The following is a 24,533-nucleotide window of genomic DNA, read 5'->3' as shown; positions in this document are numbered from 1 at the left end:
CTTGAACTTCTGAAATCTAATAATTTTTCTGTCAGAAATTTCATTTCAAATTCAATCAATCTATTGTATTTTGTGTGAAAGTGTTTTTTCTCTACAATATAAAATTCATATTTTCAAGTCATTAGGTTTATAATATTTCATTGTGAGCGATGAACATTTGCAGCTTAACGTGGGGGAGGGCAGAGAGAAGGAATCTGCGATATTATTGTAAAGAGCATGTTTTAGCTACTTGAGCAAAAATGTTCCATATAATTATTATTCTAAAGAACATGTTATAGTCCACTGAGCTAAAACGCCCTGTACAATTGAGTTAATAGTTCTTTTTTGCAGCCATTAGGTCGAGTTATAAATCCCATTTTCGGCAGCAGTAAAAGAAAAAAAAATTACCAAAAAATATACAAGTGGTAGTATGTAATATTATAGACAAGACGTTTTATAAAAATAAAAAATTCAAATAAATTCAATGATTAGTTTCAAAGTTATAATTTTTTTACTAAAACATCTGTGAAAACAGTGATTCCATTTTAATTTCCTCCAACCTACAAGATAAGAGTTCATTTAAATCTCTTCTGGGCTTGAGGGGTTAAGCACAAGAAACCAAACAAAACATGTGATGCGATACTTTTAGAAATTTAAAAAAAAAACAGTTCTCTTACAAATCTTCAACACAGGGATAAAACAGTAATACGCAAAAAAAAAAACAACAACAACACATAAAATAGAATTTGATTGGTATTGCATGCAAAAAGACACTTGCAAGTCAGATTTCTCTGAACTTCATTAATTGCTGATACACTGTGAATCAAGAGCTCCAACGAGGAAAACACTGGTTGTGGTATCAAGAGTTTTTTTTTTCTATATCAGATATGTGAACAGACCTACATGAAATTAACTTTCTGTTGTCACAAATTCCTAGTGGGGAAAAAAATTGAGAAGCAATCTGCTACCCATAAAAAAGAGCACTTTCTTCAATATTATTTATTTTTTCAACCACCTTCTATTGCCCCTCCCAAAAAAGATGTGGATGACAGGACTTCAGGAATGATTCTCACTTGATTTTCACCTTATATAGTCAGTGACTATATAAGGTGGAAAACAAAGTGACTATTAGTCACTATTGAGATTGACTGAAAAAAATGTCTGGCCTGGAGGACCCACCACAGATTCCAGTCTAGGGGCTCCTGCTGCAGGATGTGGTGGCCATGACCACCTTGTTGGGAAATGTTTGCAGTGAGTGGCCTCAGAGTTTTTAGAGGCAGAGATCTCTGTACAACCTCCCCGGGAGACTAATCATCTGACAGGAAAAAGCTGCATAACAAGTTGGAGATACAGCTCTCTGAATATGGCATAACAGAAAAATTTCTCATTTTTTTTTTCTTGTAGCACAAATCATGAGCAAGTGATTCGACAGCTAAAGATCACAATCTACTGAGATCATGTGACACATGCTATTTTAGGGTTAAAAACTGATGTTATTTAAGCAGGGGGGGGGGGTGTAACATTAAAAGTGACTGACATCCGTACTGTACATAAGTTCTTCTAATGACCGTTTGTTACATGCATGCGCACATGCTCTTAGTAGGGCTGACAAATGGCAAAAAAATTAGAACAATTTAGAAGCCAAACATTTTTTATAACTGAGAAAAACAGGTCTAAAATAATGTTTCTTTTCATTTTTCAAGGGCATGGCGACTCTCGTATTGGCAGATACAAATTCTAAACATCTTGTGCTGCTCTCAGACTTTGATTTAGTAACTACACAAAGAAAGTTTTAGGAGTCAGTACATTTTTTTAGCCACCATGACAACCTGGGATTTTTCAAGTTCTTGGTAAATATTACTTTTAAATGATGAACGATTTTATGAGTTTAGAAAATTAAACACAGTTGAAATTTATACAAAAATGAATTTGTTTTTGGCGCACATGCTTTATTCACATTATTCTACTTTACTTCATGTTTTGGAAATTAGTTTTATTTTACCTCGTTCCAGGTCTTCTACTTGGATCGTCATCGGCAACCGAGTTAGAGTTCATGCTCGTGAGAAATCTCCAGCTGGAAATGCTTCACAATAATTCCTAAAAAAAACACATTTGCAGAAATCTTATGAAATTATGCTCTCACATCATTCATTGAATCATTAAAGATTTGTCTGACAATTAAACAAGACTCAATGCGTATGAAACATATATAAAAAAAATTATTTAAAATGGATCAGCTAAATAGAATCATATTAGAAGAATCTGACCAAATTACTTGTGCTGTTCAACACAACCACAGAAAAAACAGGGAACCGCTAGTGTATTAGATTAAGTGGGGAATGAAACCAAAAATTTCCATGGCACATATACAAATAAAAGGCCACAACAGGCAAAATGCCTAACGAGGTGGCTGAAAAAAAAAAGATGCCCATAACAAGTATATATATATATACAGAAAGACATAAGTAGCATATATACAGAAAGACATAAGTAGCATATATACAGAAAGACTGATTTTCTAACGCAACTGAGACAATCCTTTGTATGAGAAAATCAATTTTTTTTTCATTCTGTCTTCCTGAGGTAAAACCAAACCAAAATATTATATATATAGCTTTATTAGATTTTCTGGACCTTGGTGACATTTTCTTATGTTGATGGAAAAGCTTACATAGATTTCTAAAATTTCACATTGTCCTCAGACTCCATTTTAATCATCACACATGAAAAATTGTAGGTGCCAATGCAGATGGTGACCAGGTACCTGGGAGTTATCCAGCCTTGGAATACAAATTTGTCGTTTTGTTGAAATGTCTAATTTGTCTAAATGTTTTAGTTGATATTGATGCAATTGCTAACATGACAGCTGTATAGTGAGCTGAATTTCTGCATCAATCATTAAAATTAGTTGCTTGAGCCTTATTAACTCGCGTCTCTCTCGGAATCACTTTTTGGATGTTCCTCTATTTCTTTTAGAAACCTGAGCTATTTCAGGCAAAATGAAAGATCGAAAATGCACTGAAAAAAGAAAAGCCTAGACTTGAATGTTTTTAGTGCAATCGGTAAGACTCTCAGAACTTTGAAACCATTCAGTTTCCCATCCGCATGTATGAAAAAAAAAACAATGAATTGACATCACAATCACATAGGCACCATGTATACAATCTATTCCATAATATAAAATCACAAAATCGAAAAAGGTCTGTCTCTATGCAATAGAAATTGGTTACGTTTTTTGGTATGTTAGGGTAATTGGTAATGATTTTGGGTGAAGTTTCCATTTAACTCTTGAATATACCGGGAACCATTTGACCCATTGGGACCAAATTATGTGTATGTACCGAGAGGCATGGGCCCCAACATTCTGCGGCAGGGCCCCAAACCAGCTTTGTCACGGGCCGTGTGGTTAATTTATTGAAAAATCAAAAAGTGGTAAGAATCGTTCAGCCCATCAGACCTGCCCTTGTGGGGGCCATGCCAAGAGATATGTATATGTATAATATACATATCTCACCAGTGCTCATAACACAGAGGGTCGGGTACCCAGGGCATGGCATTGCACATATACCTTCTTGGGGAAATTAAAAGGTTCCATTTCTCAGGGCCTTTGACGGATCTCATTGTTTTCTTGCTGCTTTAACATTGAAAAATTTGCAATAGCGGAAGTCCAAGAAATATCCAGTCTGGGGCCCACGAAAATCTGCACATTGGGTCCCAGCTGATTGATTGGGCAGCCTTGGATTTTATTCAATGTTAAAATGAATACAAATAATTTTTTGTGGCCCTCACAGGGGAGGGGGATGTCCGACAAGTCTCCAGGTTAGAGGGGACCCTATAGAAAAGTTGGTAGGTTTCATTTCAAGGGGGGGGGGGGGGCTTGGATGGAGCTCAATGATTTTTGTTGTTTAACATTGTAAAATTTGCAACAGCGGAAGCCAAAGATAAATCCAGTTTGGGACTCCCACTAAAAATCTGCGTATTGAGTACCGGGTCCTTGATTGGGGGCCCTGGAATTTATTTGTCGGTAAAATGAATACAAGTGAAAATTTTTCATGCTCCAACAGGGCTCCACTCTGGGGACCCCCATGGAGAAGTTCTCTGGGGGTACTTAATGAATCACATTTGCATTTTTTCCCCTTATTATTGTAAAATTTGTTAGTAAACTGGTGCTTTGACATGTCACTTTTCATACCACTCTGATGAAGTGGGACGAAATAAATAGGGTATGTTGTGAAGAGAAAGGGACAAGGTGGCCACCACAGGCGGCAGAGGGCCCCCCCCCCCCTAGTACGAGATAAAAATATCATAAATTTCTTATTTTAGCTTTCGGTTAGTTTTGTCTTTTTAAAGTGTCTTGTTATCAAAGTTGGGCCATTCTCCTAAATTGACCTTGTGTCCTCAGAAATTTACTGTGAACATATTTGGTGGGCTATAAAACTTTTTTTTTGTCATTTTCTATTTGTATTCCTGTCTCAAACGTGTCGCCACTCTATTTTTTTTAATCAATAGATTTTCAAAATTTGGTTAAACAAATTTTCATTTCTTTAGGCAATGCCATTCCCTGGGCTTCTCCCAGCCCATTATCCAAATTTTACAATGATAACTTTCTATCAAGGTTCATGCAAAATTTCCTAAATAAAAATTAAGGAGTTTTTGAGCACTTTTTAAGGAGTCATGGCAAACTTCAGAAGTTACAAGTTTTACAGCAAAAGAAAAAGGGGGGGGGGGGAGAAGAGACATGCAAATTTCAAATCTGCCTCACAAATTTTCACTCTCCTCAAAAATATAGACGTAGAGCAGTTAGAACTTTTTTTTACCCAGCAATATAATAATTCATAAAGTAATCAATCCACATACAGATAATCCACGCTTTTCTGTTGCCACCAAAGTGTTTTAAAAACCTTCAAGTTTTGGTCAAAAGTAAAACATAATATTTGATAACCATTTTAGTCAAGTTTTCATAACAGCGTCACATAAAATTATACAAATTCCAAGTGATATTCACCCCCCAAAATTATTCAAAAAACAAAAAAAACCAAACCTGAAAAATATTTAACAAAATTATTCATATAGGCTATATATATTTGCCATGACTCTGTATTCACCTCAATAAAAATGAACACAAAAAATCCTTTAAAATTAATTTTTTTCCTTCAATTTTATGGGCACGATTCCTGCTGGCTCGTTGGTTATACTAAAAAAAAATTGTTGCAAAATTAGGGAAGTTTTGGGAGAATCAACACAATGTTCAGCGATTTAGCACACGTTATTTGGTGGAATAGGTCTTTTACTCGCAGAATGAATAATGTTTTCATGAAACATCCAGATTTGAAGCAATGATGATCGACCTTCTATGCTGCTTGCAGTGGCAACATTTTTTTCTTTTTTGAAAACAGAAACTGCCTCACATTTACGCTTTGAAGTTGGTAAACTAGATAGAGTAAATCTTCAGTTCCACCACCATGGATATTATCAGGGTTTTTGTGATGAAAAGCCAAATGAGGGACTGTGGTTATCCTATTCTGATTTTCAGGGACAAAATTTCTCTATTATGGGAATATCCATTCCAAAAAAAAAAATCTGTCATCCTAATTTCGTAAATGTTTCTGGATTTCGGGCAACTCTTTAAGAGATGGGATGCCATTATATATATATATTTACATACATATATATATATATATTTACATATATATATATATATATATATATTTACATATATATATATATATAAATTCATAATAAAACTTTTTTTTTTTAAATGCCCCTTGAAATTTTTGAGTGAAATTTCTCTTAAAAATGATATTTTCGGATAGTTCTGAGCGTGACTATGGAAGATAGGAAGAGGAGTGGTGCTGAAGTGCTAGGGAACAAAACACTGTTTTGGATAATTTTGCACAAGACTTCGAGATTGCAAAACAAGAAGCGGTTCGATGGATAAACAGATTTATTTACAGAACAGCAATTTACAAGCTAATCAGAGAGCTAACAACTTTCTCGCAAAGTTAAATCACAACTGACTTTTCATCGAGTCTCTCTCTATTCGAGGCTGCCATCTTGTAAGCGCCACACTATTTATAACCCTTGTAGAAACTTTGAGGAAAAAGAACATTCCACAAACTTCTATTTCATAGTACCAGGTTTGTGGCACCACTATCTGCATGGGCGTAATCTTCTGGAAGCTCCTGTCCAACCCTCCACCAGTTCTTCGCCAATCACATGCCTTTGCGCAATACCGAAACCAGTATCAACAGATTTTGATATTTCTAAGAGCCATCGAACAAATCGCGCCACCTATCGTCTATAGATCGTGACAATACTCTTAGAATCATTTTGCAGCACGTGGGAAGAAAACTTTTCGCTGCCTTTTCCAGAAATTTGACGACGCTGAGCATGCCATTGGTAAAACTGATACATAGAAAGCAGGTATATAAGTATATTCAAGTTTCCAAGTCAACACACACACACGAAAAAAATGCAATATATATATATATATATATACGGGGTGATTATAAAAAAAACTATCTCGACATATGGGCCTCTAACTATCATACCATTCACAGAAACTGAATGAAATTTTGGCATAAAGTATTTTCAGGTATGCGCTCAAGAATGATATGGAAAACAACAGTGTCACTAACAGTTACGGTTATAGTGAGAAAATTTCGAAAATATCAAATGGCAACACCAAGTTTTTTGTATTGGAATGCGATCTCCATACTGAAAAACACTAAATAGCATTGGAATGGCACCTATAGCACGAAAATCCCTGGAGCTAGGCAAGGAAAAAGTAAAAAGGACTTTGCCGTGCACCAGAGCATTAATGTTCATTTCATTCGTCACACCGTTTCTTCGGCTGAGATCCCAGCCTGATTAGTCCTCCACAAGGTCATGTGGAAAATTTGTGAAACACAATAAAATGCTTTATTTCATGCTGCTTCTCTGTCCTTATTGGTTGTCCTCACTTTTAGCCTATCTACCGCCGGTGATTTTCATGCTACAGTTGCCGTTCGAACGCTATTTAGGGTTTTTCACAATGGAGATCACATTCCAATACAAAAAACTTGGTGTTGCCATTTGATATTTTCGAAATTTTCTCACTGCATAGCTGCCAACTTTTGAAAATGAAAATTCGGGAGATTTTCGCGCAAACCCGTATTTTATGCTAAAACCACTCCCTATAGGGATTTTTCCAAATAAAATAGGGATTTTCCAAACATAAAAGTTAAAGCGTAGGGAATAAAATCCCTACTCAAAAACTGAAGTCAAATTAAAATAAGGATTTTACACACATGGAAGTTAAACCCTTGGGAATAAAATTCCTACGCAAAAAACAAGTGAAATTGGAGGCCTAAACTTCAATGATGTAAAAATAAATATTATGTTCAATCAGAAACGCTGTGACCAAACATTCTGCGCGAATGACCCCAAAATCATCGGAAGATGAAGGAAAACACCGTCAATTTTTGAAGAACACTGACTTTTTGTGACACTGATGTTTTTTTTTCACTTCACGACTGATGATGGCAGTCTTTCCATGACCGATGTTTATGTCCGTAACACAACTTGTACAAAAAGGAAAAGTCAGCCCTCTTCTGGAACGTTTGATGAAAGGAAATTCATCGGAATAAGTATCTTTAAAATTGATTAAATATGGTTTTGCTTATCATTATTCATGCTTTGTTATATCGCACGTACGTAACTTCAACAAAAGAAATTTTGACCACATGTGCATCACCATAATCTTCAATTATTATCCAGGACTATTGGCTGCTAAGCCATTTCCCTGCACGATAAGACAAACAACTTTCTTGTTACCATCAGAGGGTTTGTAAAACTTCCTTAAAAAGGGAATTTCCCCATTTACGACGTGTGACGTCATTTCGAAAGGGAAAAAAAAGAGGCTTCATGCCCCACAAGAAATTCCTTAGGGATTGTTTTCATAAGCGGGGATTTTTTTTAATAAAGTAGGGAATGTTTAGGGACAATTAGGGATTTTTGTGATTTTCGTAAAAATTCGGGAGATTTAAGAACTTTTCGGGAGATCGAGCGATGAAGATAAAATTCGGGAGATTCCCGAAAAATTCGGGAGACTTGGCAGCTATGTCACTGTAACCGTAACTGTTAGAGTGACACTGTTGTTTTCCATATCATTCTTGAGCGCATACATCAAAATACCTTATGCCAAAATTTCATTCAGTTTCTGTGAATGGTATGATAGTTAGGGGCCCATATGTCGGGATAGTTTTTTTATAATCACCCTGTATATATATATATATATATATATACAAACAAGTACTATTTCGCACAGAAAAATACGAAGTACACTATTGGAGCAAGATGTAAATTTTGGCACTTATGTCACCACGGAGTTCCCACCACTGGTAGTAGCACTATTTTTTAGCTAACTTATTTTTTTATTTAATTTTTTGACTGCACAACAATCTTCTTTTACTGTTTTTTTCAGCATATCAGAAACAGGTGAGACCACTGGAGTCCGACCAATCAGGTGCCATAATGTCTTAGCTGCACTGGTCATCAGCAGAGCTATTTGCACCCGCTACAGGGTGGCTTATGATTCTCTATAAGGGAAAATCCCCCCCCCCCCAAAAAGACCCCTCTTTTCTCCTTTTTTTCAGGGAACTTCATTCAGCATCAAGTACAACTCATTATCAACCTCGGCAGCAAGTATTCCAGGTTTGAGGGAAGTAATGAATTTTTTTAGAAACAGCTAGGAGGATTTTAAGGAGTTTTAAGGACCTCTTAAAAAGGGAAATGAAAATTAATGATTTTTAGGGAGTTTTTAAACACCATACAAACACTGTTTATCTTAAAAAAATTTATTCTAATTTTCAATATCTTTTATAGGCCTATATATTTTTTATCAATAGTTGATAACCGCATAAGCCTTTCCCCATCATTTCCCCCCCCCCCCCAATTTGTGATATTTGGAACACATTGGTTCTAGTCTTACAATACAGGTTACCAATACTCAGTTGCCACCTATAAAATTTTGTGTTGAGAAAAATATGACAATGACCTCAACTTTCTTTCAAAACAGTTAGAATTGTAAATTAGATCACAAATTCAATTTATTCATGAAAAAAGGTGAGTTTATATTATAAATGTCCTTCTCTTGGCTACTTTTTTTATGTAAGAAATATATAACTGAAAATTATCATCACTAAGCCATGTTTCATAAAGCTATATCAATGTATTCTGAATATTGGTAGGCCTACTAATAGAATACAAGAGAAAAGCTTAATGTTCACATTCATTTGATTTAAAACACGAAGATACATGTTAATGTTTTATTGTATATAAAGTAGACTGCCGATAATCTAGCCCACCCAGTAATCTGCTGTTTTTTTCAGGTGTTTTCTTCTAGAATATAGAATAAGTAAAACATTTCCCTCTATGTCTGTGTATCAAAGCTGATATAATTTAAATGGACATTTTCAATTGACTTCCAGAAATCTAGTAATTTCGATAATTTGGCACACCCTGGTCCGATATGTGCCAGATTAGTGAGAGTCTACTGTACTTTCACACAATTCTTTTTCAAGAATTTTGGTTTGATTTAAGGTGCCAGAGTGGACTTACATTTTTGTTTCAATTACAATTTCAAGATTGGGATCTTTAACTTCAGACAGGGATCATGGTCACAGAAGGCAGGAACAGCTACTCTGCATGGCTTCGGTCAGAGTGAATAAGATTTATTGACTTAGGCCTACATGTTTCAGTTCAGAGCAGGGTTGTAAAAAAAAATCTGGGGGTTTTCTTTGGACAAAAATTAATTTCCTTCTCCACAACCTCAAAATATCTAATTTAACATATATGTGCATCCTTTATGTGTACATCTTATATTATGTCTAAATATACATTTTTTGTAGGCCTACATGTTAAACTATGTATTTGATCGATAAAACTGACCATACAATAAGGGAATAATTGTTCACACACAAACACACTTACTTCTGCATAATTGTATCTGAACCTCGAGTTGTATGCAGAACTGTAGCAAGAAGATTGTTTGTGATAAAATAAATGAATTTGGATAATGAAAATTCTGAGAAATCAAGATGGTGTTCAATTTTTTTTTTCTTCAAATTTTTCGAACACTGCAGAAAATGTATCTAAAATTCTCCTGATCCATCAAACATAAAAACTTTAACAATGTAACCAGAACCATTAAGTTTCTTTTTCAAACCCAAACTTTAAGAAGCTAAAGTCATGTGCTTCTTTTTTTTCTTGAATTCCTCACTGTTGAAGAATATCCTTGCTCCATTAAATTAAATTCCGAAATATTTTTAAAAGAGCAGTAACAATCAAAAAATATTCTGATTAAGAGGGGGGAGATAGCAGTCATTCTGAGGATTCATTACTTTGGAGGTGTTTTCCGCTTGTCCCAAATTAGCCATTTTTGGGAAGTTAAAACTACAGAATAACTTGAATTATCAATAAATATAAATGCCAATAACATTGTATATTAATATCTCTTTATACAAGAAAACCTATCATGTATAGCAACAGACCTACAGAATACTACCTGGCGGATGATTTTAATAGGCCAATTTTTGGGGGTCAGGCTATATTATGAGCATCTTGATTGAAAAATCAAGCTAAGGCTTATTTTCTGGTTAAGTCTTAGTTATGGAGAAAAACTATACTTTTTTTTGTTTCACTTGAAAGTGTTCGTTACTAATGTTCAATTCAAGAACCCCACAGTTATTTTCTTTTTGTTATGAGCTAATGTTATTTTTGTCTTTTGATATTTCAGTTATGAAAGTCTCATGTACCTATATAAAACTTATAAAAATGTAATGCAAACACGTAAATATTTTTTGAATGAAAATTCAGTTTACATACATTGGTTTACTTCTTCACAGAGGCTTCAATTTATTTATACAAGGTATGTGTGTGAAAAATTATTGTGTATAAATAAATAAAATATTTGCTTATAAATAAGCAATAGTTTCTTAGGATATGTTTATCACATACGACATATTGGTATAATACACATATTACAAATTATGCTCATGGCTACATTTTATGTTTGTGATTTCTTGTAACATTTTATGTGTGAATCTCGACCTAAATACTTGCATTAAAAAAAAGTAATCAGAAGAATTACAACAAAAAGTGTGTAATTCCAAGAAATTATTGATTAAAATCTTAAAAATACTTCAAAACATACATATTCTAACATTCCACAGGATTTGTTATACACAGCAAAAACACTGCACTATGCAGCAATTTTTGGGAAATACATAAACTAACTTTAAAATAAAATTTTAACCTGAAAGCAACAAATTTTCTTTGAAAACAATCTTCCCCAAAAAAACCATGGGTTTTTTAGACTGAAAAACCCGGTTTTTTCAGTCTAAAAAACCCAGTCCGTATGAGGGAGGGGGGAAATGGGTATCTACCCGGGGAGCAAATCTTATACAACCCTGGTTGAGAGAATTATTTTTTAAAAGCACATGCTTTCAATATGGTTAGTTTTTGATCAGGCTGAGACAGGTAACAAGGAAGTAAGGTTTCATCATTAGTTGGGGAAATAAAAATCCATATTTCTCTTGGTTGCAACATCAAGCATTAGTAATACTTCACCTGAAGACTTTGCGAGTGCCTCTTGAACTAAAACAAAGACAAATTAAAAATCTGTTGTCCCCCATAAAATTGATTTGACTTAATTGATAAAAATACAATTTAGGAAAAAATTGTTCAGAGTATCAGTGCTTGTCCACGTTCAAAATGAGCTACCAAAATAGATGGAACATGTTGCGAGTGTTAAGAATAAATATCAAGTTAGGTGCTGAAACAGGCAAAATGCTCCATTGCATTTACCTGTATAATAACACTGTTAATCTTATTATATATTATTATTATAACAAGCTTTGCTGTTGACTATATTTTATTTATCAGCAAGTAGAGAAGTGTCCCTAAGGATTTTTTGATTGGCATTTCTTTGTTAATTTTTTTATTTAATTTCGTGAGAATGACCCAGTTATCTTTAAATTTTGGACAAATTAAACGACTTTCCATAGAATAGATGAGAAATCAATTTTTGGATATAACAAGAGTGATTCCAGAATAACTTATCTTTACTAGCCAAGGCATTATTGTATTCTCAATTGCTCTCAAAATTTTACATTCGGGAGAATATTCTTATTTTCCACAAATCGACTATTCTCGTTTCACATCTCTATAGGTAATGAGCATGCTTACAATTGGTTCTGTTAACTATGCATAAACAAAAGACAAAATTATATCATAACCTACTAATTTTAATATTGCTAGACTTAAAAAAAAGATAATAGACTCACAGAAAATGTTTGTGACGACTTCACCCTGATAACTTGATACAATCTGAACGTCTCAGATCATGCTGCAAAAATAAAGTGAATTACATTCTCAATCTATAATTTATACTTTCAATGAAAACAATCACAACAGTCTTTATGAAGTATTTTCTTAAATGGAAATTCAGTATGAGTGTGGGGATTGGTTAAAAAAAATTGAACTTCAGGTTTTTTAACCAATCTCTATACTCACGATGCACAAAAAAACCCGTTCTTAGGAAAACATTGCTTTAAGCTCTGCTTTCCTAGGAGCAAGATGGTTTTGTGCACTGCATAAAAAGTGAGCCAGCAACACACAACATTCACTCACTAATAAGAAAAGCGGTATGACAGTCTTCCTACAGAGAGCAAGATGACTCTTAACACACTACGTCAAGCACGATTGTCAGATGGTGGTTCTGGGGGATTCAAAGGTACCATGCGCAGCATGTTTTACCGAACTCTGTATTTTTGTTGCACGCAGATACAGAACGCTTGCATGAAGATACGCAGATTGACAGAACAGCTGATGCGCACTGCTAGGGAACCCACACAAAAGTGTAACGCGATAAAGTTACATGTTTCTGTATAACACAAAATTATCTTATTCTGTTCACAGGGTGCAAACAACCTGTTCCTAGGAAAACTGCTTTACAGAAAATACTGTAACATATCAGGATCCGATCCCTTTACGTTAATGATGATCTTGTCATTTATGCGGGAAATTCCTCCTTATTTTAGACCCCGGGGACCTCTCAGCTACCGGAAACCACCTGAGTGGCCCACTAGCATACCGATAAGGGCCATAATGTTCGCTTAGTTCAGCAGTCAAGGTCTTACGGCTGTCGAACGAGAACAGGCTGCTGACGTCCCATATAAATTAATTTCCCTCATGATGGCTATTTTCATGGAGAGATCAGAGTTCCAATTTCCGTATAGTTGGGACGAGGGTTAATTGTTAGTCTTAAAAAAAATATTTTATTATTTTTCATTAAGGGACCTCCCAGGGGAGATATTACAATGTCTTGTTGTGTGAAAAACTTAGTTGTACTCACTTGTTTTTGGCGGAAGACTGAATTTTTTTCACACACAGTATTGTTTATTCAATGTTGACGTAGCCGGGAGAGTCTGATCAGCTCTCCGGATTGTGTCATGTTGCCAGGTTTCTGATAAAATATTTTCTTTGTGTGATGTTTATTTTTGTAAACGCATGAATATGCAAATGATGTTTTTGTTGAGGCGGAAAGGCCTTACAAGGACACGTGGTTCTAAATTTTTATAAAATGTATGTGTATAAATTCCTCCCTTTTTGGCTAGTCAATGCTTTGCCTTTGTAATACTCATTTAACTAAAACCATCTAGTTCAGCGGTTGTCCATCATACAAACATTTCATTTAGCCTTAGGCTGGGAAAATTATCCAATAGTTATAATTCTTATAATTCATTTATGTTAGTTCAATTATCTAAATCTGTTTCCCGGCAGGGGGTCTGGAATTGAAAAGTTGTTTTATTTTCATAATGAAAGGCCTTGTCAAAGTGACGTCAGAAAAAAACTAACAAAGGAGCTGACCTCGTCAGGGGTATGTGCAATAACGCTTCATCTCGTTGATCCGGCCCTCAACCGAGAGGCCTCCCTGGTGCTGATCTGGCCCTAAACAGAGAGGCCCCCTGGTGTTGACTCAGACCTAAACAGAGAGGCCCCCTGGTGTTGACTCAGACCTCAACCGAGAGACTCTGAGAACTGAGTAACCGAAGAGACTTCCTACATCTCCGGCTGACAGTTAACCCATTTGCATCATAAGCACATACCCCAAAACAGAATATGTCGAAGTCGGCGACGTACGTCGCAGAATTTTAAGAAAAATGTAGAAAACACTATTATAGGAACTGCAGAACATTTCCAGTCACTCGAGGGCTCATTGCAGAACAATGCAAAACATGAGAGCTAGTTTTTTATGCATAAGAACAAAACACTAGAGTACTATCATACTGTATAAAACAATTAAATTTGATTTTTTAAATTATTTTCAAAATGTATATCTTCATTGAACTAAGTAACATTATAAATTCTTTGTGTAGGTCATTTTGTTTTTCGCTTTTTTCATTTCTAAATATTTCTAACTTTATACAATAAAAAAATTTTGGTGATATGGGCCAATTTTCTACTTTTCCAAACGATGCAAATGGGTTAATGGACATACAAATTGACTGATTGACCTACCATAAACCAGTGAGATTATACAATTCTGCCAATTTTGAATCGAGGGTTTTTATGTTGAAAAATCTAATATTTGAATTGTGTAAACGTTAGTCCGAACTTAACATTTTCATGCGAAAGTTGAGTTGTGTTAATTTTCCACTTGTCATTTGCTTCTACAAATTGCTGGATATTTCGAACTGGGCAAGCAACCCTCATAAGGGACGTTGCTATACTACAGAATAGAGGGCTACGATTCCATAAGGGAGGTGAACACCAAGATTTCTAATCAGTGGTTTAAGTGTTTTTAGATTTCTGATTTGAAGGTATCACTTCTAAATTTTAAAATTTCTTTTTAGATTTCTACCGACCAAGTGTTCCAATTCGAATCAGAGTGAAGAACGTGACCAACAGAATTGTTTTTCTAGTGAAATGGTTCTTGACCAAGGGTCTATGGACTCCTTGGGAAAATTTCAGCAGAACAGCGAGCTTTGAAAAGAACTATTGAATTATATACTCATGTTTAATTCAACAAGTCCTCCCACAGGTTTTTCTCTATAAAAACTGATCCGTATATAACACCCCCCCCCCCCAATTTTAGACATTTGAAGGAAAAAAAGTGACTTGTACCAGAGGATATAATAAATAATTTTCAACATATATAAATTTTCATTCAGCATTATTTCAGCATAAGAATAAATTTTCAGCATTCTCAGCATAATGTGAAAATAAGTTACCTTATACGTAGTCCTTGGGTCGGGTCTGGTCCATGGAGGAAAGAATAACAGGAGGTGACATCAGGAACGAAAATTGAAGCAGTTGTGGCAACCCTATGGGCTGACGAGTAAGCCCAAACAAACCGCTCTTTTCCCTATACTTAACATGTGTTTTGCCGGATCGAATTCTCTTAAAATATTAATATCTAAATAAATTTAAGCACCATGACTGTTTAATGCGTCTTCAGGTAATCTACATGATCCAATGATGGGGAAAGATAAAAGTTTATCCTTGTATAAGGGGTTTTTATATTTTTAATTTATTTTTGAAAGGAGAAGATCACTTTTCACTCTCGACTCGTCATAAGTTTTTAGTTCAGTGCTTCAATTTATTTTAAAAATTTCATGCCTCACATTAATGTCTATGGGAATATGATTAAAATAATATGAAGCTCCAATAAAATTCAATTTTCATAATTTTTTTCTTTTAACTGTTTATCTTGCTTTTTTTGTTTCGTTCATCATTATGATAGATCCGGGACATTTCGAAAGTGTTTCAGGCCCGTGGGCGCTCGTCTTAAGCTTTACATGAGGAATTTTGATTTCTGAATCAGTTCTGAGGTGCTCGAACACCTTCTGACTGAGCCGTAGCTAGGATTTTTGCCACCCGGGGCAAACAGCATTTTGCCGCCCCCGTGCCTCAAAGTACTGGAAGTGCTCGAGTGTCCTCCGCCACTGTGTATTTATGGTTTTGCTGCCTGTAAGCTTTACAAATTTCACCACCCTTCTTCCGTTCCACTCTCATATTCTTGAATATGTATTACTGGAAATATATGCTGCCCATCCGAACTTTCCGCTATGTAGATGTATTGAGAAAAAAATATTAAAAAATAAAAAAAACTTTTTTTACGAGCCGCGATAAGTCATCTCTCTCTGGCCTATAGTATTTAGAAAAATAATCTGGGCTGTTTTTCCCCCCTCTTCATTGTGTACCAATTACTTTGCTTTTAAAGTGACATGTGTACGAAAATTTGACAAAAAAGTTTCGAATTGAATTTGAAATCTAAAATTGTGTCTGTTTCTAGTTTTTACCTGGAATGTAGAAATATTTCTACAATATTTTAATATAAACAGCTGAAAGGCATTATATATGCTGATGTTTTGCATATATAATGTTTTTCGCAAAAAAAGTCAGATTTTTTGAAACACTGCTTGTTCAAGGGTCTTTAAACATTGTCTTTCTCTCGGCACTGAGGTGTTACATACTTTGGCATAATTTTTTTAAAATTAAAATGCCGAGAAGAAATTTTGTGGCACAAGATATGGGTAAATTTTGGTTATTTTTGCAATAGGTTCCATGTTGTTGAAGTTAATATTCGAAAACAAATAACTAAAATTGTAAAAGCTCTCGTTCAATTGTATAAATATATCCAAAGAATTCGAGAAAAAAAAAAAAAAAGAGTTCCTAAAGCGAATAGTAAATTTTTTAATGATTTTTAAAAACTGGGATGTTTCTCATAGGAAAGCCACGGTTTGTTTGGGCTTACTTGGTCCCTTTAATAGAGCGATCACTGCCTTCATCTGGCAACCCAGATTCCCCGTGCTTTCTCAACGGAAGCGCTGGTCGCGTCACCTCCTGTTATTCTTTCCTCCATGGGTCTGGTCTGACAGAGAATATAAAGTTAATTATTTTCACATTATATGCTGAAAATTTATAAAAAGCTGTGGCCTTCATCATAGCATAAAGGGCGAGTAGAAAACAAAAGGTTAAGAACCCATGATGTAAAAAATACCCGAGTCAATGATTGAAAATCACCAATTAGACTTATATAACCTCAAAGCCAACAAGAGATACATGTTAATGTAGTATCATAGGCAAAAGAAAACTTACTTGGAACACTCACTGAATAGCAGTATTACTCATGATTCAACAAATGTTTGACGATGTTTTGATATACAATGAAAATCCCACAGAACGCTACCTTCTATCTGCAAGCGCATCAGAAACTATGTACGGTGACCATACGACCCTCATTTTTCCAGGATATCCCAGTAATTTAGGCTATCTCTATATTTTTCTGGATGATAGATAATGGTTTTTTTTTTCAACAAAGCTTACTTGAACTTTAATTCTTTTCTGGAATTTTTTTTTCCTGATAATTTATAAATTATATTTTACAGTCGGATCCCGTTATAACTCCAAGAGACCAGAGAAATCACTTCGTTATAACGAAATTGTTTCCAAGTTTTTACATTGTTCCTATGTAAACTTATCTGGGATAATTGGAAAAGTTTTTGTTAAAACAGGATTTGACTGTAATTATAGTCACATAAATATTCATCTCGTATGTTAGTCAAACTGAAGATTTATTATAATCCACCGCGATTTGCACTATCCCCTCAGTTCCTGCCACTTGTAATTTTTCAGTGATGGATGATGACTAATTTGCTTACCTTTGACAAAATGTTTTGGCGGTAACTGGAGACATCCCCATATTTTCCTGCAGGGATTTTACATTTTTATCAAGGAAATATAAGCCTAGGTATATGTGTGTGTGTTGTGTGCGTTCACACTTCTCTACTACAGCGACTACATGCACCTCAAAACATTCCTCTGAGGAACTCTTTAATGAATATAAGCATGTTGGAATATGCTATGTGCAAATGTAGTGCACTTAACATGAACTTTGTTCTAGAGAAATACTCGTTGTGTGTGCAAGGAGTGCTGCCACCCGTCTCCTGAATTGGGAAGCATACAAACAATTCTACAATTTATTTCGCCTGTTCGTATTATGTGAAAGTTTTAAATGCTGTAGACCTGATACCTTGTGGGGTTAATTTTCCATTTGGTCATCACCAAACGATATTACTTTTTTGTGTCAAAACATGTTCCTGACCTTGAATTGTCTTTGCTTATTTTAACAACCCTTTTATCTCTTGATTTTTTACATTAATTAACAGAATACGTTGACTTCTCACTTAGGTTTAGTGTAAGGGAAAAAGCAAAAAAAGACGCATAAACAAAAGAAGCTTATAGTATACGCATAAACAAAATAAAGAGAAACATAAGAGAGATCACTGCTACTACTTAACCGTACATGCACCTCATACACATTCCTCTACGTAATTTCTAACGAATCTGCACATGCCGGAATGCGTGTTCTGAGTATACGTGCAGCTCTAACGTATTTATGTTGTCGAATTGCACGTTTCATGTTCATGCTACCATCTGCCGTCCATTTTCAAAAATGAAGATGGAAATGCTTGAATTTTCATGTTATGTCAGTATCATGTTGTTGGTCTGCTTGCACTCTGTGAAGTTGAAAAGTCTCTGCAAAGAGACTTTTCAAATGGAAGACTGGAATAACTCCTGTGTAAGTGCTGCCATCCATCAAATATGCTAATTGAGTGAAATGTAATGATCGAATAATTGTACATTGCAGGTATGTTGCTCCTTGTGACGAGACTTTTAAAAGGGGAGATCAGCTTGCGTTTGCAGTTGAGAGAACCACAGAAAACCAACTTCAGCTTCTTCAACTTCACCACCACAGTGACGTTTGAACCCACTTCATGATGTGAGCCGCATTCATGCGATTTTATTTTTGTGTGTGCAATTGTGACATTTTCTTCTTGTTCATCTTGTATTGACCAGCGCGAAAGCAGCGATTGGCTGTTGGGAAAAGAAATTGTCATGTTGGTGGAAAATCACTCATGGAAAATTAACCCTCAGTTAAAATAGACAGGCCCACTTTATCATTTGAAAACATTTCACCGGTCGGATGGAGAACCCATTGGCTGTACAAAGGTTTTCCCTCTCTGGTCCCTATACAATTTTCATAGTGTTAAAAGATAACTCCTTTCAAACAATATGTCCAGTCTCTTGAGTATCGTTACAGGAATTTCACTGTACAATGTTGTTACTAATTACATAGAAAACATTGAAATGCACATACAGTGAAATGTTCATATTCAAGGGACAAGATATACATATTATTATAAAGGAGTTACCGTAATAGATTAACACTATGAAAAGTACAGAGGAGAGTAAAATCGTTGTATAGGATTTTCATTGTATTTACTATACAAACACACAATTGAAGTTCGCATACAAAACATGCACAATAAGCCAATTCGTAAATTTCACGCTGAAATGCGACCAGCAATTGAATATTGGGGGCGAATTCGAATGAGTTTTAGTGTATTTAATTCTTCTCCGATGACATTAATGCGTGACTTTGAAGCATATGACGGTGGTTGGTCAGTTCCATGGGATTGAACGGCAATAAAACAATGACAATATTCAAACGATATTGAAGACATTACGTTTAAACAACTTACTTGCTATTGACTAATGATACTTTTCCCCCCTTCAATAAAATTAACACCCCTCAAGCCTTCGAGTTATAACTCAATAACAGATCTCCCAAGGAAACAAACGCATTTCCTTTGAGCTTCAGGTTCTCAACTGTTTCATTTCGAGGATATGTGGGTGGAAAAGTGCCTTTTTTCCCCCTCTCATCAGCAAAAGAAATGAAAACCGAATTCTCAGTATAACCTGAAGTAAGATGGATGACTATACGTCCCGTATTTTATGCGTTAGGAATTTTAGTTTTTTTTTTTTGGTGTTTTGGTCTCGGTAGTTTCAAAATATTCTTTTTCTTCTTAGAATATTATATTATTTTGTATAATTTTCGTACTTGTAGATCAAAATTCATTATCGTAATTAGATTTGCCGGATTTCAAAAATCGGGACATGCATTTCAAGAGGAGTTGTAAAATTAGAATATAGATGGCAGCAACCACTGCATGCGCTAATTGTGTGGATTTCTAAAAGAAAAAGCTACAGTTTGTTCACCTTCGTTCAGAGGCGGATCAAAGTCGGATAAGGCCCCGTTCGCAAAAAAAAATATTGGACCTCCTTAAATTCAAAAAAGTGTAAATTTTGGGTTTTTTGCTGGGCCAGGGTCATTTTAAGGCGCGGATCATGTAATGAAAGCATTCGCTATTGGTTGTTCAGTAATTTGTACGGTGTTGTGAACAATTCTTGAGCTGTTTTCACTGGACCCACCTGGAATCGGTTGTTTTCAAGGAACATAAAGGAAAGAGAGGAACACAAAGGAAGTTTGTGTACCCACGAGCAGGCGATCGTGCGTTGCAAGATCGGTGCTCTATTTTATACGCGCCTTTAAGAACATTATGGGGCCTCGGGAAAACCGATTTTTCTGAGGCCCTTCCTCGAAAATTTCAGCCAAGTCTTATGTTTTGTGAGGCCCGTCTTCTCTTGAGGCTCCCGGGTGGGCATATGCGTTAAGACGACACTGGTCGGTGCAAGGGCATGCGCCCGTCGTTAAATCCACCAGTTTCAATCAGATGACTGAGAGCTAGTGTTTAATTTTTCATTAATCTTTTGCATTTTACTTATGACCGTTTTGTTCATGTAGAGAAAGAGCCTCAAATAAGGAATTTCTCGTTGCTTCAATTGGTAGCGCACTCACCCGGACTGCGATTTGGATCTCAATGGAGGCAAATGCAGGGTTCCATAATGGAATCATGCGAAATCTTGGCCGCAAATGCGAATTTTTCTTTCCAAAAATTATCATCTCTACATAAGTTTCCTGCATATCTTTTTCCTTGTCTTAGAAGGAGCTCCGAAAGCATGGCACCCTCAAGAGTGGGGATGACCCACGGGCGGAATTCGGGGGGGGGGGGGGAATTGCCCCCCCAGCGTCAAAGGTGGAGTCGACTGATCTAATGTATATATGAATTGACATCATCATCATCTTGCCCCCCCAGACTTCCAAGTTTATCTCCACCTATGGGATGACCATGGCCTCTAGCCTGGGATATCCCAGGGGCCTACCAAAGATGTGTGAGACTGATGATCAATATCTTTGATAGGCCCCAAGCCAGATTTTCCATGGCCCCTGTATACCGAATTTATGCTGAGAAAAAATAAAAATTAAGAATTGTCCCTGGCCTTCAGGCTGGAGTGCTATTAGCCATGAGGGGCTGACATGCCTTTGGCCCTGGGGCAATTCCAATTATTTTTTTTGTTTTTCTCACATTATACATAAATTCACAATACAGGGGCCCGTGAAAAGTCTGGCCGGGGGACCTGCAAGATGTTGCCATGTCAAGCCAAGAGTAATTTCTGAAACTGACATTTTTTTAATTTGGCAGCAATTATTGATGTCCTATATTTAGAATGCCATATATTTCGTGATGACGTATAGTCAACCAAATAATAATTCTTAATTTTCCAGAATTTTCATCAATTATACTATTTTTTTCCAACAAAAAAGCAATTATTGAAGAATTTTAAAGGAAAATTCTCAGATAAGTCTGTGTGTTGATTTTTTTTAAATTTCTGAATCAACATTACTTGTGCAATCATGTATCATTAAAAAATGTAAATTTGTTAGTATTGAGATCCTTAATTGGGATGTCACTAATAGTAGATAAAAAGAGTTGCCAACTGCAGTTAAGTTGCTAATTTTGGATAAAATAGCCAAAATATTGCAGTTGGTGGGGAAATAAATTGCAACTGAAAAGGACAGTGAGTCCGGAGAGGGGGGAAGAAAATGCAAATAGGTGAGATGAATATTTGTAATGAAATTATCATCAATTATGATTTCAGTAAAGATTTACTAAAGACTTTTGGTCAAAAAAGATGGGACAGCCATAAAACCATAAAAATACAGGCTAAAAAACTTTTTACAAGTTCAAAAGATAGAGTTTGAATTTGGGAAACTCCCCGAAAAACCGGAACACAAAAAAAAAAGAAAAAGATACATATGCTTACTCTATTTTCCCAGCTCTCACTCTATTAAACTTTAAATTAGTCAACATTTTACCAAGTCAACCTTGCAGATCCCACGCTGAACATTGAAAAGTTATAAGTACTTTCGCAAAAAGTAAATAAATTAAAATTACACAATTTATCTAATATAGTGATTTATTTACAACGACTGAATGCATTTTATGGTACATTTAAAATGAAAAGCATATTGAAAATGTTAGCAGAGAACTAGAATTTATTTCAACTGAACATGTGCATTATAGATGTATGAATAACCAGTCAAAAAAATTTAAAATTATTGAATTACATGCAAAACTATATTACAGAAAAATTTCTCTTGAACTGCTTAATTGGGCCAGTTTAGAGAAAACCCAGTAGAAAAAAGATTGAAACCAGTTTGAAATTAATTATATATGTTAGGATTATAATATTAGGTTTATAATCAGGATTTTTGTTTGGGGGGATGATTTTTCTATCCCCTCCACTGTAAAATTTGATAATAGTATAAGTGTTCCCCCCCCTACTATAATTTGACACTTGGGGTAGTTGCCATCTTTGCTCTCCTCTAGTTCTGGCCTTGACATGTATACAGGGTGCATATCTAGTAGCATGTATTTTACTGGTGAACCGTTGATCCTAGAGACATACTTCCAATTACAGAAAGTATCCAAATAACATGTAGAACTCAGATGCATCATTCATGTTGCAAGGCATTGTGTAGTTATTAAAATAAAGAAAAAAAGTTACTTTTTACATGGACGACAGTGCTCAAAAACTCAATTAGAAAGTTGTTGCCCTGTCTCTCCTGATGCCAAAAAAGAAAAAAAAAATCCATGTTTACTATTCACTGATATATTTGAATTCAAAAAATGAAGAAAAGTTTGGGGGGAAGAAACATAAATGAGGTAAAAAGTGTTTTCCTGTTAGCTTTTGCTGTTTTCTCTCTAACTCTTCCCCATTTTTTGAATTCTAATATCTCAGTGAATATTAGAGTTTTTAAAAACATGGAATTTTTTTGTTCGCCACAGAAGAGACAGGGTAAGAACTTTTTAATTGGGTTTCTGAAGATGGAGTATTTGTATAAAAAGTTAACATTTTTATTTTAATACCTATATAACCCCTTGCAATACAAATAATGTATCTGAGTTCTGCACGTTATTGCGATACTTTTTCTACTTGCAAGTATGCCTCTCAGAGATCAACGGTTCACCAGTAAAATAAGTTACGTGCTGTTAGCTATGAACCCTCTATGTATGTGTATATATATATATATTGTATTTTGAATCAGTTAGGTACTTCATACAGAAATATTACATTTACATGAACACCATTTGAAAATCAGGCAAAAAAAGAGATAGCATTTCATGGAGCCAATAGAGACCTGCCAACTGTGTGAATCACTGTAGAAACATTATGCTAAACATAAAATCTCTTACAACATTGAGTAACAACCTGGATTGCTTAAGGCCAGTACAGAAGAGGATCTGGTTAAAGCAGAGGTTAGATCCAGCTTCATGTCTGCTTTGAAGTGATCTCTATTGACTTATATCTTGAACCGTAATGGCAAAAGCCTTTTGAAATCACTTCCGAAATTACAACTCCAAAACTGTTGCTGATAGAGCAAATCCTCACACTCATTCTAGAATAATCTAATATACAATCAACACTCGATATAACGACCTCCTCCATCCTGTCGAAAACAGACTTAATATTGGGAGGGTCATTTTATTGAAAGGAAAAGCATATACATACGATAGTTGTTATTGGAACTTATCCTACCGGTTGTTGTAATGGAATGGTCACTATAACGTGGTCGTCATAACGAGCATTGACTGTATTAACTATACAGCCTGATTTCATCTCTTTGAAACCTTTTCTATACTGTTGAATGGAATCAAACCAGAGCCAGAATGCTGCTCGTAAATGACCATTCTAACAAAAGTTCCAAAATTAATTTTAAAATCAATGTCAAAATACAGATTCAAGCATGACATGCTGGGCCAAATGCAGGGCATCTATAATTAAAGTTTGAGTGTTTTGAGCTACATGTCAGAAAGCTGAGAAAATTTGAGAACAGAAACAAGAGTAAGAAATCAGTTTAAACATTCCCCAACTTGAGAGTGTTTTCTATGTAGTGCATGTGCTTATTTTTTGAAAACACATGACTAGACTGTTCAAGCTTGATGGCAAGGGCCTATGCATTGCCAGCAGAACCATTTTCAATTTCTTTTCTTCACTAAAGAGTATGATGTTGAGTTTTTACAAAAACATGTTTTGCTAGAGAAACTCTTTTACAAACACTGTGACTCTGCATCAAAAGCTACGGGGAGATTTTCTGTCTTTAGGTGGACATATAAATTCTCCTCATCCCTTCATTAAAACATTACGATTTCATAATTTTCTATTGAGTGGTTAAGCCCTCAGATAGCACAAAATATACTAACTTTAAATATGGATACAATGAGTCTACAAACGAATGGGGACTGTTTCACGATTAACAA

At 35.2% G+C, this 24,533-nt stretch overlaps 1 protein-coding gene across 2 annotated transcripts in view; it reads right to left on the bottom strand.

Moving 5' to 3' along the window:
• krz (beta-arrestin protein kurtz) overlaps positions 1 to 19,710 on the bottom strand; it is a 39,786-nt gene extending 20,076 nt beyond the window's left edge. Inside the window, exons 1-3 of one of the 2 annotated variants that reach the window (XM_089249207.1) lie at positions 19,572 to 19,710; positions 12,306 to 12,367; positions 1,982 to 2,076 (exon numbers count right to left, since the gene is read on the bottom strand). In XM_089249207.1, coding sequence (XP_089105333.1) covers positions 1,982 to 2,034 — 53 coding nt within the window. In that variant the 5' untranslated portion in view covers positions 2,035 to 2,076; positions 12,306 to 12,367; positions 19,572 to 19,710. The remainder of the gene's footprint in view (positions 1 to 1,981; positions 2,077 to 12,305; positions 12,368 to 19,571) is intronic. The other variant, XM_089249206.1, reaches the window with a different exon arrangement.
• Between the last annotated feature and the right edge of the window lie 4,823 nt (positions 19,711 to 24,533).

The sequence above is a fragment of the Pholcus phalangioides genome, unplaced genomic scaffold (genome assembly GCF_987345545.1).
Source record: "Pholcus phalangioides strain wild (caught in Gottingen) unplaced genomic scaffold, Ppha-v1.0 ptg000022l_1, whole genome shotgun sequence".
Lineage (NCBI taxonomy): Eukaryota > Metazoa > Arthropoda > Arachnida > Araneae > Pholcidae > Pholcus > Pholcus phalangioides.
This window is presented reverse-complemented; position numbering and strand designations above follow the sequence as displayed.